General features: G+C 39.5%; 1 protein-coding gene across 1 annotated transcript in view; it reads right to left on the reverse strand.

Moving 5' to 3' along the window:
- The window catches only part of LOC136864226 (lysine-specific demethylase 5A), an 843,789-nt gene that overhangs the window by 742,283 nt on the left and 85,264 nt on the right, over window positions 1–16,242 (reverse strand). Inside the window, exon 5 of the mRNA XM_067140948.2 lies at window positions 4,976–5,131. Coding sequence (XP_066997049.2) covers window positions 4,976–5,131 — 156 coding nt within the window. The remainder of the gene's footprint in view (window positions 1–4,975; window positions 5,132–16,242) is intronic.

Here is a 16,242-nt window from a genome sequence, read left to right on the forward strand (position 1 = left end):
ACTATTTACAAATACCATATGTTACCAAAATATTACACTGTACAGGTTAGGTCGTTACATGGAATACAAATAAAACATTATATCACCACACTTCAGATCATACAGTAAGTACTATGGAAGGTTTACAAATAAAGTCTTCAATAAACACTTTCCACTTTCAATACATTCTACACCTGTGACAGAGAACATTCTTTAAATTACCATCAGAAATAATCGCACGCTATCTAGTTTTCTTTACAAGTCAAAAAAGGAAAAAAAAAAAAAAACCCTTTCACATATGCATGTGGAACCTAACACAGAAATAATCTTAGCTGCTTTTTGATGCAGCTCAGAAAAATCTTCCTTTGACAAATTCTGGTAGAATTTGAGCCAAGTCTTTCTATTGAAAAATATATCATGTTGATGATCACATAATTATTGTCCCTCAGATGAAGCATTTGGTTTTATCGTCACGACCGACAAAAAACAAGTGCGAAAGTTCCCAGTTCGGTCGAAATGGACTTTCCTAAGTCTTGGCTTTCTTCGAAACAGGTTGCTCCATTATTATGTTGTCTTGTGCTTATCTCTTTCACTGATAAATAAGCCGTCTATCATCAAACGCTTCGTCGCTCTCAGCACAATAAACCAATTGAATCAAGCCAAGTTGAGCCGAGTCGGACTGATGCACAGTGCACGGAGCCTGTGCGCCTTGGTTTGCATGCGTGAGATTTTAGGCATTTGAGAGACCATGGTCTATGGCTTGCATCGCTGGAGGAGTCGTGGTTCCAGGGTGCAGAGAGCTGATCCGTGGTGGAACGAGGGGAGCAGCCGACCTACGAGGAGCATCGCCAGCCACAGGACGCGGGTATGGTCATACCCGACTTATCTTCTGTACAGAGGTGATACAAAATTTGATCTTCCATCAATACATTTAGACAGTTTCAAATAAAATTCCACGAACTTTATTTGAACAAACCTCTCTCTCTGTGTCACTCCATTAATGTACCGTACACGCCCTGCGTGAAGTCTCATGCTCGTTAAACCCAAAGTACGGGCATTTACTGTTGCAATACACAGGTCAAACTGGTAGAAACCTCAATACACGTTATAAAGAATATATTAACACCAATACACACAGAAGATTTTTTGCTCTGAATCAAAACATGATCAATAATAATCACAAGTTTTCCACTATTAACTGACAAGGGGAGGTCACGATGTCTGCATCACCGATTTAGTTGGTAGTACTACATCACAGAAACACATTGGCAAAGCAGTAGTGTGCAACACTAAAAAATTTCTGGAAAAAAGAGATTTTGAAAATGTCTAGAAAGGTTATGAGAGGTATGCCCTGCACCATCAAGCAAGAAACTGTGGCGCGGTGGTCACGTAGTTAAGGTTCTCCACTTCAGTTATGAAGATGGCGAGTTCGAGTGACGCTCGCCTCGACTTTCTTCCGACATTTCCTGATCCTTTTCTTCCTCATGTTGTGAATGAGTGTAGCAGTTAGTCACTGACCGCGTTGTGTCGTGTAACGGTTGTATGCGATGTAACCAGACGTGCGCATCATAAGTTCGATCGGCATGGAGATCTCATGTTGAATTATGTTTGAATGAAAGTGTTTTTGAATGTGAAGCTATGCAAAGTTCAAACGAGTTCCCGGAGAGCAAGCAATAAATAAACAGTTGAAAAGGGCCATAGCTTACGTGGAGCACCTTCTTTATATAAATTGCTTACTGGATCCCGGTGACTGTAGAGATTAAAGAAGAGGCCGAATTACTGGGAAAGAAAATGTTTAAATCTATTTTGACAGTAATAGAAGAAAATTAATTTTTAATAGATGAAAAAAGGGGGGAAAAGGGGGGTAAAAAGCTGGTGGCAGTGTGACTCAAACTCGCCATATTCATAACTGAAGTGGAGAACCTTAACCACTCAACCACCGTGCCACAGTGTCTCCCCTGATGGTACCTGGCTTGCTAAACTCTTAACTTTTTTCGACATTTTCAAAATCGCTTTTTTCGAAAATGTTCAAGAGTTGTGCGCTACTACTTTGCCAGCGTGTTTTTGTGATGTAGTACTACCAACCTACAAAATTTGAACAAAATCAGTGATGTGGACATTGTGACCTCCCCTTGTGAGACATGACCTTTCATCTCAACAGCCAATAAAGGAACCTCAACATACTAGAAAATCTACACGTACTAACTTCGCTTATAATCTTAATGAAATCACAAGGAAAAACTAACAGTGCTTGATGAGCTATTGAATATCAACACATTTTTACAAACGATTAAATCTCTGGCAATATACTCAAAATTAAGTTTTGAACTCTTCCCCAGTCAACACAACCACCACCCCTCCAACATTTACCTCCTCTCACTCACCACAAGACAGGACAAGCATCACTTTATACACACTTTGACAATTTCACTTCAATACAACAAGGGCTAGAAGGCAGAACGTAAGTACTGTTAATAATGAACCCATCCTTTTTCATAGCATACTATTAACTTATCTTCCGATCCATTCTTTCATACTAGGCTCAACTTTTTATAGAAGACCTATTCATCTTACAAGAACTTAACTTCATAGGCTTTCATAATGACCAACAACTTCATAGGCTTTCATAATGACCACTAACATCCATAAACAATTAAGGCTCACAACTGAAAAATTTTAGCAGCATTAAACTTATTCTATCAACATTGAACATTTACGGATGTGCATTATCTTCCCCCTACACAGCAAGTCAAAGATCATTTTAACTAATCTTTTTAAAGAACCCACATCATGTTTTAATATATCAACTCTCATTTTATAACAGACCACAATCAATGGCAAAATTTTGTATTTGTTTAATTGTAATATTTAAATTTGTAATATTTTAGCTGAAGATGGCCTAACTGGGCCAAAACATGTGCTAACCATATACTGACTATTTAATTAGAAGTAGTGGAAGAAGTATTGAACAGGTGAAATTAAGTATTATATTGTCAAGGAATAAAAATTGATCATGTAAAGTCAACACAGAACCCATAATGAAGTTTATAAGTTGTTTTACCATTAAGTTTATGATGTGTGTTTTTTTTTTTTTGCTAGGGGCTTTACGTCGCACCGACACAGATAGGTCTTATGGCGACGATGGGATAGGAAAGGCCTAGGAGTTGGAAGGAAGCGGCCGTGGCCTTAATTAAGGTACAGCCCCAGCATTTGCCTGGTGTGAAAATGGGAAACCACGGAAAACCATCTTCAGGGCTGCCGATAGTGGGATTCGAACCTACTATCTCCCGGATGCAAGCTCACAGCCGCGCGCCTCTACACGCACGGCCAACTCGCCCGGTAGTTTATGATGTCTTAACTGATCAAGTTTCATAGCAATAGGTAAGGTCCATCCCAAACAATTCCCTTGATAGAGAATCGCATATTGCTTAACATGAATGCTGAAACCCCAACCCACCCAGGAGGGTTTTATTTACAGAATAGTACTGTGGCAAGTCCGACATGTAAAATCCAAAGATTAATGAATTTGTAAACCAAAATTTTTGAATATACTCAAAGTTTTTACAATGGTACAGCAATATCTAGCTCTGCAACACAGAAATTCACATTATGTTCATCTGGGTTAGTCCTGTCAAATAGTAGGGCCCCCTATGTGTCTCCACTGTCTCCATTTCATATGGGATATGTTGAAGTGTAACATTCTCAATAAATTGACACAGTGATCAATAAGGCAATAAGGAACGTTCGCCTGTATTCCATTTCCTAGATGAAATAATCATTTCCTCAATGATACACAAGATACCATCTTAAACTTGGTCAAGCCACTTCTTCATCCAGCAGAGACCACACGGGCAGAACATTTCAGCATGTATCCCACTGTCAAGACCTTAACTCCCTCTATCATTGTGTAGTGGAAATTCACAATTTTTCTGCAAAAGGTGGCATACAAAAGGATGGTGCATTCTCCCAACAGGATGACATATAACCACACTCGGGACCAACAACACACAAAATCCTCTAAACACCACATTTGCCAAGTGACAAATTCACTAGGTCTTATACACAAGTATCCATCCTTAGCCAACAGAGTATGAATGGATTAAGAGACTAGCATGACGTTCATTAACTATACAATTATCTAAATACAAAGGTGCAGACCAGCACTGCCACTTCAGGTTGTCACACTACATACTAATACCCTGTATTTATATAGCAATTCCAGCATCATACAATTACTGAAAAGTACTATATTGGTTACAGTTTCTATACATAGATGAAGGTCATTCATAATGCTTCTTTTTTTTATTCCCATTCATGTACCTAAATAGGAATATACAGGAAATTTAAAGAAACTGACTACAAAGAATGAGAATGCATCATACTGAAAACCTTCCTTCAAAGCGAAAAATATTGGGATGAAAAACAAATACAGAAATTATGATTGTCATACTGTTGCACCCATGGTCAAGTTAAAAAATTGAGATAATGGAATTTTTTATTATGAGCAGAACAATTTTGATGACATTAAAAAATTGTATTTTCTTGTAATTTAAATAAAACACAAATTTAACTATCTTTACAACCCCTTCATACACACATCTCAGTGTAACCAATTAAGACAGCTTACGCCTCAAATTCAGATTCTAAATACAGTCATTTTTGAACATTTTTAGAAATGTGTGTGATGAACAACAAAAACCCCTTTATGATGTACATATGGATAACATATTTAAAAATAAATTTGTAGATTTGCAATTACGACACAGAAACAGTATCAAGTAACAAAATTAGTTTTTACCAACGGAACTGTCCTCACACAAGTAAAAATTCTAAATTCACTTGGTATCTTCATTTTACCTGTACCGACCCATTCATTAAACTAGTTATATTTGACTAACGGAGTTGATGAAATTTGATATCAACATACCTTTCATTCTCAGCTTGGTGCAGAAGAAATTATACAATATATTCTTCCAAAGAAAGAGTTACTACAAACCTGTTCATCCAGGTCATCAAGATCGAAAGAATCAAATCGCTTTGACCGTCGACCGTATTTTTCATGAGGTGGTTTCACAGCTTGACGAGCTGGAATGCTATGAAGTTTATAATCGCAGTCACTTTTTTCGCTGTCATCCGTATCAGACTGCATCTTCTGCAAATGAAAAATTGACACTGACAATAACAATTGATTAGATTACTGGAAATATCATGCTCGTGGTAGCTACTCCAAGTAAAGTAATAAATACGTGCTCTCAACAAGAAAATAGCACAATTCCAAGGAATTTCACATAATTAAGGTTTAGAAGAGAAGAAAATAGGAGGAACCTACTATACACCAACCAGGGCCCAACATATGGGAGACAAGGCTCTGCTAGTCACAAGCCGGGATAAAGGACGAGTGATACGAGGACGGTTTGAAAAGTTCTCGAGGTTCCCGCGCAATAATCACACATCCTTTGTGAGTGAACACGTGGCGCGTCAGTGCTCTAGCTGCAGGAGTGTGGTAGTGATGACTGTTGTTGTTCCCGCATAGTGATTTGTGACAATGGAAAAAACTTAGATTCGAGCAGTGATTAAATACTTTGTAAAGAAAGGTATGAAAGCAAAGGAAATTCATGCGGACTTTCAGAACACACTGGGGGACTTTGCTCCTTCGTTTTCAACTGCTGCCAAGTGGACCAGCGAGTTTAACACTTTCAACACTATGCCCGTATGGGATACGGGCGCGCTGCTTTCCTGCTTCTGGACGGCGCCCGTATATGATACAGGCGTGATTTTCTCGTGTGTTTATATCCAGCTGAACGTATCACGTACGGTTCCCGTCCCTTGGTTGGAGGTAATAGTTGATCTAGTGACCACTAGATATGCAGCAGTTTTCGGGAATTTCAAAATGAAACGATAAACAGGGTATTTTCTCCTTGCCGTGACCTCTACCGATGAAACGATAAACAGGGTATTTTCTCCTTGCCGTGACCTCTACCGAAGTGATATTTTATCGGGAGAAGCGGGTTCAGAGATGGATGAAAGTGATGACGACCCTGCTTACGAACCGGATAACGTATCAAGCGACAGTTCAGGTAAGATTTTTATTTACTTCGTCACTTTGGAACATAAGTGTTCAGCTGTATTATTTTACTCCGAATACAAACGATAGAAATACTTCACCTACAGAAATTTGGGTTTATTTTTTTTAGATGAAGAGACGCAGGCTGATGATTCACCTGTGCCTGGAACATCTGCTAGATCTGAACCTGATGATAAATGGTCAAAAACAGATGACCAACTACAGCTACCTGTCTTCCAGTCGGCATCTGGTTCTACTCAGTTTTGCGCGGGGAGTGACGAAATGGATTGTTTCAGTAATATTTTAGTGACGATCTGATCAAAAATATAAAAACAGCAACTAACAGATATGCAGGTACGACAATTGCGGCAATGAAACGTCAGGGCAAACTGAAGGAAAATTCCATGTGGCACCGGTGGTCTGCAGTAATACTTCACAAAATTTATTGGTTTTCTGCAACAATTTTACATATGTGTAAAAGCTACTCGTTATTGCAAGCTATAATCAGGCGGGGGCAAGAAGGAAACTGGTAAGCACGTCAGAAAAGGGAGTAGATGTTAGTGCAAAGTAGGACTGTGTATAGTCCAATGTTTTTAGGACTACCATACGAAAACAAACTATTCCTAAATAGGTAAATATTTTATTCCACTGCATTTGTGTTAATTTGTGGCCTAATTAGTCGCATTAAATGATTATTTTTTATTGTTTGAGCAAGCTTATTGGTATAACCTCAATGTAAATTTTTTCTGTACTATTTTTTCATGTTTTTCATAAGACTAGTATAATTAAATTACTTCAGATATTCACTTGTTGATTAACATCTTCATTTTGGATGGTTGACACCTTCATATGGCACAAAAATCAAGCATGTAATATGTTTCGCTGTTCCATAATAACGTGTTAAAAATTAGCAAAAAGACCCAGTTCACAGCCAGGATCCATGTTAAAATATGGTAGTGATGAAAGTGTTAAATTTGGTCGGGAGAGCTTGGATGATGATCCGCGCAGTGGACGGCCAAAAAGTGTTACGACCCCAGAATTTATCGCAAAAGTGCATAAAATGGTCATGGAGGATCGTCGACTGAACGTGCGGGAGATTGCTGAAGCTGTAGGGATGTCTTCTGAACGGGTGTATTATATTTTAACTGAAGAATTGGGTATGAAAAAATTATCCGCAAGATGGGTGCAGCGGCTCTTGACACTGGACAATAAACGCACCAGATTGGAAATGTCCGAACAAAGTCTGGCCCGTTTTCAGTGCAACCAACACGATTTTTTGCGCCGGTTTGTGCCTACAGATGAAACTTGGGTCCACTACTATACCCCAGAGACAAAACAGCAGTCAAAGCAGTGGAAATATGCTGATTCATCACCACCAAAGAAAGCAAAGGCAGTGCGTTCGGCCGGAAAGGTCATGGCTTCAGTTTTCTGGGATGCAAAAGGCATTCTGTTGATAGATTATCTTCCTACTGGCCAAGCAATTACGGGGCAATACTATGCAAACCTCCTAGACCAACTACAGGAAAAGATACGTGAAACAAGGCCTGGTTTGGCAAGGAAAAAGGTCATCTTTCATCAGGACAACGCTCCGCCGTACACAAGTGTTATTGCCATGGCAAAACTTCATGAACTGGGGTACGAATTGTTGCCACATCCAACTTATTCACCTGATTTGGCACCATCAGACTTTCATCTATTCCCCAAGCTGAAAATTTTCCTCGGTGGACAGAGATTTTCTACAAGGGAAGAACTGACAGCCGAATTGGAGAGGTATTTTGCAGGCCTGGAGGAATCTCATTTCCGAGATGGGATCAAGGCATTGGAACATCGCTGGACCAAATGCATTAGTCTACAGGGAGACTATGTTGAAAAATAAAAGCAGTTCCACCGAGGTAAGATACTTCATTCTAGTACATTCCGAGAAGTTTTCAAACCACCTCGTAAAGGAGAAATGCCCCTTTTTTTAAAAACCTTTTCTTTGTTGGTAGAACCTTGTAAGAGCCACTTGCCAAGGTTATGATGAATTTTGTAACAGCAGCTTCCGCAAAGAAGGCGTCTAATCCTTCGCAACAGTGCAGTTGGCTGACGAGGCATTCCAGTCCTCACTTTGCTACCTTGAGGAGGAAATACGACAATACTAATGGCTGAGAAAATTGCCCTGACAGAACTCGCCTGCTGGAGTGGAGAACTGATGGTGGTGATGGTTTATGAGGAACCTAACACCATACTGAAAAAATATGTCAAAAAGAAACTAAATAACTGTTAAGAATCCACCAATTCAATACACTATTTAATCAGATAGAAGAAACTTTAGCATCAGATACCAAGAACATTTTAATGCCAAAAAAATAATAAACATTCGGCCTACAGTTTACGACAGATTTCAATAATTCTTTTTCATCTTTAGACCCAAATTCAATATTCTACGTAACGAAAATAAAGACATATTAAGAACGTTTTTATTAATCTGAACCAAAGATTCAGCCCCATGGGGAACCTTGATGAGATGTCTTATCTGATTAAATAGTGCATTGAATTAGTGGATCCTTAACAATGTATATGTTTAGTGAAGTCAATAAGGAACCAATGTAAAAATGTTAGTATCTAATAAATATAGCAATATACATATAAAAGATAAGAGAAATGCAGTGATATGGCCGAATTCATCAACCAGATTGCTTTCGCCCAGAATCGTGCCACATCTAGGATGCTGACACTGGCTAGCAAGAGGCCTGTTCAAAACAGCAAGACAGACACAAAGGGCACTGATGCATGTTTTACTGTTTTTCACCATAGAGCACTTCATGCCTTCTGCTGTGAATCCCAATTGTTTAAAGAGCAGATTTGGATCTGCCAATATCAGTTCTTGAGTTACGAGATATCCATACAACCCAGTCCTCGTAGCCAGTTGGAAGATGTTTGTGTGGTTCCACCAAGCCTGGACAATTTTATTTCCACAGGAGAAATCCTACTTTATCTCAAGCTCTTTCCAAGAGTGTAGAAGTACAGAGGAAACTTTTCCTAGATAATGGCCTAAAGTGAGGAGCCTGATAACCATACAGTGGATGGGATTAGTTGTTCTTAGCCTTAAACACGATCATGGCCACAATTTCCTGTTAATACAAAACGAGGGGGGATCAAATATAAACGGTATCTTGTTTTTTATTTTTATTTTTTAAATTCATTGATTGAGAAACACAAGCCAATTACAAATTATTTTTCCACATAGTTCCCTGCTTTGGAAATGCATTAGTCCCAGCGTATGGGCAGCTTTTTGATGACCTCATCCTAAAAAGAACAGGGTCGTGTCACTAGCCAGTTGCGCACAAAGTCTTCCACACTCTGGTCATCTCAAAATCGTTGCCCTCCTAGAGCTTCTAAGCGGTCTGAACAAATGGAAATCGCAGGGTGATAAGTCCAGGCTGTAAGGAGGATTATCAAGTGTAGTCTAGTGCATTTCCTGTAGCTCGGAGACAGAGCTGCAGTATGGGGCCGCGCATTGTCGTGGAGGAGGACGACCTGTCGAATCAATTGGTCTCGATTGCGGCGATATGCAACCCTCGCCTTGTTCAATAGCTCGCAGCTGTAACCAACACTGATTGTGCGTCCCTCATGCAAAAAAATCTATCAGCAAAATGCCTCACCGATCAAAAAAAAAAAAAAATGGTTGCAAGAACCTTACCAGCTGACAGTCTAGTCTTGGCTTTCACTGGTGCTGCCTCCCCTTTCCTCCGCCACTCCTTACTGGCTTGTTTGGATTCGGGAGTGTAGTGCTGAACCCATGTTTCATCGCAGGTGACGATCCAACTAAAAAATCCCTCACCATCTTGCGCAAACCTTGCTGTAAGCCTCTGACAGACCTCCAAACACCTCCACTTCAGATTTTCGGTCAAAAGGCGAGAGACCCATCTGGAACACACTTTACGCAACTCTAGGTCATTTGTGATGATTGCTTGACAGCTCCCGTAACTAATTCAGACTTGTTCTGCAAATTCTGATACTCTCGCCCGTCGATCGCCATTAATAATGTCTTTAACCGCACGCATGTTTTCGCCTGTAATGCTGGTCCGAGGACGGCAATCGTGTTGCTGATTTTCCACACGTTCTCATCCTTCCTTGAATTTTTTTATGCCAGGCAAATACACGCGTCCTTGACAATGTTTGATCACAACTGTGCAGTCAACCTCTGGCAAACTCCTTCACAACTGGGCGAGTTAGCCGTGCAGTCATGGGCGCGCGGCTGTGAACTTGCATCTGGGAGATGGTGGGCTCAAATCCTACTGTCGGCAGCCCTGAAGATGGTTTTCCGTGGATTCCCATTTTCGCACCAGGCATATCCTGGGGCTGTACCTTAATTAAGGCCACAGTTGCTTCTTACCGACTCCTAGGCCTTTCCTATCCCATCGTCGCCATAAGACCTATCTGTATCGGTGCGACGTAAAGCCGCTAGCCAAAAAAAAAAATTTCTCTCACGAGCAAGAAATTTTATAATTATGTGTTGCGCAGTGGAGGGGTGCACCTGTTGCTCCGACATCGTGAGCGTTACTGACAAAACAGCGGGATATATCTAACAGCAAGCTCTCCCACTCCTAACGGTCCCGCCAAAACATACCACAAACGCAAGGCCAGTCCTGCCAACTGTCGATTTTTAGAAACAAAATTCCCATTTATATTTGATCGACCTTGGTATGTTGTTGTTGTTTTTGTTGTTTGTGTCATCAGTTCATAGAATGATTTGATGCAGCACTTCATGCCACTGCCTACACTTCCCTCAAAAACTAACTGAACAAGTCCTGGGTGTCTTGTAACCGTACGTATGTACGATCCCCAAATTCTTAGGTTAGGAAATTTTCGTAATATAGTTCGTAATACTGAAGTAATGAAAATCGTGTAATTTTGTTTACTTATATGTAAAAACATATTAGAAGAAGAATTTGTAGTAGGGAATTTTGTATATATATGCAACTTTAATTTGTGTAAGTGTCTGCACATGGCATGGCAATGTAGGTTGCTCAAGAACTGTGCAACACGGAAAACGGTGGCTGTATTGGGAAAGCCGCTTGAAGTCAGTTGAATGTGTTGCAACAAAGAGGCTTGGAAATCCGGGGTACGGCAGGTAGTATAGGCTGGTTTCCATGTCGTAGTACCTAAACCGTACCCGATCAATAAAATCGAAACTTACTTGGTTAATATACTTCACTTAGAGTTCTCACATATGGCAGCTCTTCAATTGAAAACTCCGTAATCCAGGCTCTTAGCTCTTTGCTTTCCAGCTTTTCCAGAGGTACATTTGCTTTGGCAAATACTTCAAATGTGCATTTCGAGAAGTTATCTCTGGAAATTTTTCGTCGTTTACAACTAACTGTGTAAACACAGAATATTGCTTTCTTTGAGACGTACTAGTAGCAGGGGTTGAACTTTCGTTATTGCGTCGCTTACCCATGTGTTTTTCAGATTTAACATGTTTCACAATGCTATCTTTTTTCCCCACCCAACTCGGCAATTACAATACTTGCAAAACACTGGCGCTGAATCTGTGTCATAGAAACCATCCTTCGCATATTGCTGAGCCCTTCGTACCCAGTTTTTGTTGTGCATCCCATAACCTGAACGATTGTTCGACTTTCTACTCTTCACTAGTTTCAATTTTGAACAACAGGACAACAACTCTGCGTCTATCATTTCCGTGTCACTTGATTTGCATTTCGATAATAATCGATAAACATCTTATTCCCCTTGCTATTCCCATTGTAAATATCAATTAGTCAGCAAGCAGCAATCGACCCGCTACTTTTCTTCATTGATCGGAACGGTCAAAAGATTTATGCATCATATCTTGAGTATTTCCGACGATTTTACTGAATTATGTAGTTTGCCATAAAATAGCACATTTTTGCAGAATTCGCACCAAAATCACATGTTCATACTTATTTCACATTTCGGATCACAATTCGCATCTTGTTGCACTTCTATTTATGTGTAAAAATGATTTTATTCCACATTAGAATTACCGTATGCTTGGATTCAGTACAAGATTAAAAAATTCGCATTTATCGCAAATGCGATTTTTTCAGGTCCCTACTTATCGAGATGATAGTGTAAAATTTACATTTAATGTTCAAAATATGCTCCATTGCGCTGTAGGCAGTGTTCATAACGATCACGCAGATTTTCGGACATATTCTGGAACATAGGTTGCTGCAGAGTCCCGAAGAACGAGACAATCTTCTGACGTAATGCAGGCACAGTTTAGGGTGGATTTGGACAATTGAAAATTTGCTCCTTTAACATTCCCCACACGTAAGCATTAGGTGATGTGAGATCGGTGGAATGTGATGGGTAAGGGAACTCAGCCCCGCGGGAAATTACTCGTCCTGGAAAGGTTTCTTGCAGCATAGCCATAGTCCGTCGAGCGGTGTGGCAGGTCTCCCCGTCTTACTGGAACCACTGTCTATTCACCTGCATGTTCCTGACACGACAAAACCTTCTCAGATCCTGAATAAATGGCCTGATCACCATGTTCCTATAGCGTTTTTGGTTAACAGCAAGAGGTGCACCATCATTCTCTATGAAATACAGACCTAGCACACCGTTTCCTGACACTGCACATCAAATCGTCACACGCACACTATGTAGCGGTTTCTGGACTATAGTGTCTGGCCTCTCGAAACCAAGAAGAGTTGTTTGGCGATTGATAAAACCGTCCAAGAGAATGTGATTTTCGTCGGAGAACCACATGCTGAACAAGAAATCTGGATCCTCGTACACCATGGCCAAAAATCGTGCACAATATTCCACCTTGACAAGACTATCGTGCTCGGTCAATCGCTGCCCAACCTGTATTCGGTACGGAAATCCACCTATGTCTTTAAACAATCGTCAAAGTGATGTAGGGCTGAAGTTTAAATTTCAGGGCTGTTCGCCAAAGACTTCGCTTTGGAGGCTGCAACACCTGATTTAGGACACGTCCATGATTTTCATTTGTTGACACAGTTACTGGCCTACCAGACCTTCCCTTGCGTTGACACAATACACCACCCGTACGACGAAATTTTTTTACAATAGATAGCTTAACTGTGTTGCTAACCGTTTCCGCATGAGCGAAAATAATACTCCACTATAAACACTATTTCCTCAATCGGGAGACCCACTGTCACTTCCAATCACAGAGAACAACATTCTTTACACAACGAACAATTCATCATGGCAATGAAATGACACGCAGACGCTCAGGCTTACGCATGCGCACTGCACAAAGATGAGTACTCTATATTTTGGTGCATACCGTATTACCATCCATTTTCTTTATGCGCTTAGCTAAGGGTGCACATGCAGGATTTTTCTTGAAACTTTCAACCTATTGACACTTCAAGTGAGGATAGTACTTTTTGTGCTTTTTAGAATTTTCCAGTTTAAATGGCCCTGAAAATCCAGATACAACTTTGAAATTCTGGACGGCAATACTAGGAAAGTTACTGAACAATTCACTCTTCGCAATTCTTCTTCTTAGCGCAGCCACACTAGTAATTCAACCATGGTTGCGGAAATTTCCATTTGCCTGATGATTGAAATTTCGATGTAATTTTAATGTTTGAATTATCGTTGTCTTGAACACCATAAATTTCACACTGGTCATTGTTGTCCTGAACACTACAATCAACACTTCCATCAAGTGTTTTCTCACATTCACTCGCTTCTGTATCACTTTGTTACATTTACTTACGAAGAAATCTGAAACAGCACACTGTTTTCTAATCGCAACGGTCAATTTGGGTGGCTTGTTTGTTTATTTTGCCAATTTTCTCAAGTGTAACACACAAACGTAAATCACGTAATAGACTACAACAAATCACCAGCGTTAAATGGCTTCAGAGTTCGCGGGCTTTGATGTCTGATGCAACGTTGCCAATTTTCCATAACCGCACAGGAAAGAAAACAACTGTATCTCTGGAGTGCAAACCATTCAATACCAAGATGATGTAATTAAATTAAAAGTATAAATAATGTTCAGTGAAAATACAAGAATTGATAAGCACATCAATCCGTACGTTTAAAATGCAAAGAATGAATTCCATTGGAATTTATCAGATCTGTTTTGGCGGCAATAGTTTAGGAATGGCTAGTCATGGGAAGGAAGGCGGTAATGGAGTTTTTGTGGAATTATTTAACGTAGTAGTTCTCTGCATTTCTCCGTAACTCCAGTCTGATCCTTGCATTCGACTACAGATAACTGATCATCTGTAATGGAACTCAATTTTTATACGTCCACATGAAAGGCTCCTTGTTTAACAGGTTACGAGTAGCGAATATTTAAGAATAAACTTAAATATTGCATTTAAGTGGTCTGCCTGTTCAATACATATAATTTATTAAATCTAGAACATATTTCTTCCCCTATGGGAGATCATCAGCTAGAATAATTCACACAATACATCAGATATAAAATTACATTAATGGATTGGTAAGACAAATTAAAATACACGTATATACAAGGACGTTTAAATTAAAATAAAATATTTGCAAACTTGATTGACGTTCCAAGTCATGTTTTCAATAAAACTGACGTGAATTGCTCATAAAAATCCTTGATGAAAAAGTCCGTAGAAACTAATATTTGCATTCGTAAAATCGTAAAATGAACATTGGTGCGAGTAAAAACCTTTGATTTATGATATTTCTTGGAAAAGGATCTTTAAGATCTTTGGTAGAAATTCCTTAAATTGCATTGGATTTTTATGAACAATTCCCATCAATTTTATTGACATAACTTGGAACTTCAATCAAGTTCACAAATGTTTTTTTAAATGTCCTTGTGTATAAGAGTATTTAATTTGTCTTACCAATCTATTAATGTAATTTTATATCTGATGTATTGTGTGAATAATTCTAGCTGATGATGTCCCTTAGGAGAAGAAACATGTTCCAAATTTAATAAATCAATGAAGAGCAGAAGTGCAATTGTGTGAAAACCTGTCAGCACCTACTGGACAGTCATGCTAACAAAGGTAAAAAGTTTCTGAAACGGATCATCACCAGAAATCAAACATGGGCTCACCACTTCGAACCAGAGAGCAAACGTCAGACCATGAAATGGAAGCATCCTAGATCCCCAGTCAAAAAGAAATTCAAGAGTCAACCTTCTGCAGGAAAAGTGATGCTCACAGTATTTTGGGACTCTCAAGTGCCAATCTCGGAACATTACCAGCAAAAAGGGAAAAACAGTAAACAGTGAATGTTACAGTGATATGCTGGTAAACAAGCTGAATCCTGCCATTTGCAACAAACACAGAGGTCGATTGTCGGAGGGAGTTCTTTTGTTGCATGACAATGCACGTCCACATACCGCCGCCCACACCGCTGAAACTCTTCAGATGCTGCGTTTTGAGGTTTTGGAGCATCCTGCGTCCCGTTCCAATTGTGTCTTGTCGGATTACCATTTGTAATTGGCGCTTTGTACCTTGGGGAACTTGATGTTTCACTTTTTAAAAAAATTAAAATCTCTTTATTTGCAAATGAGGTGTGTACCTCGGTGGCAAATGGTACACTAAAATATTGTCTAGCACTAAATTGTAAATTAATGAAAGAAGAAAATTTTCCTAGAATACAATACTATACAATTTTTTCTATTAAACACACAGCTCATCCTTAATAAAATTATATTGTTTACAAAATTCTACTTATAATATCCCCTATACTTACAAACATAGTCAACTCATATACAGTATGTGGAATTACTTCAAATAATACTATACAACTGGTATAAGATTAAAATTTACATTGCATTTATTTACGTATTTATTTTTTACCCATTTTGGAACCTTAGTAGCATAACGACCAGGTGCGTCTTAACCAGAGCCCCTTTTGCCACCACTATTCAGAGTTCCTGAAGGGCCTTCACAGCTACCACAGCGGACCCAGGGCCCCCCCCACTGTACTTTACCCCTACAGGCAGTCCAAACTCCATAGACCAGGGGATGGAATTAATTTTTTCACACACATTTTTTAAAATCTACAATAGCCTGCACTGGTCGAATGCCCTCTAACATTTCATTTATTTTCTCTGTTGCTGTTTATTCTCTTCTTGAATATCTGTACAGATTTTGGAAAAGGATCAAACACTACCCCTGGTAAAATGTTACACTCCTTCACGGCCTTCCCAATTAATGAAAATTTACCCCAATTGCTTCTGCTAAAATTCC

The sequence above is a fragment of the Anabrus simplex genome, chromosome 2 (assembly GCF_040414725.1).
Source record: "Anabrus simplex isolate iqAnaSimp1 chromosome 2, ASM4041472v1, whole genome shotgun sequence".
In the NCBI taxonomy this organism is placed as follows: domain Eukaryota; kingdom Metazoa; phylum Arthropoda; class Insecta; order Orthoptera; family Tettigoniidae; genus Anabrus; species Anabrus simplex.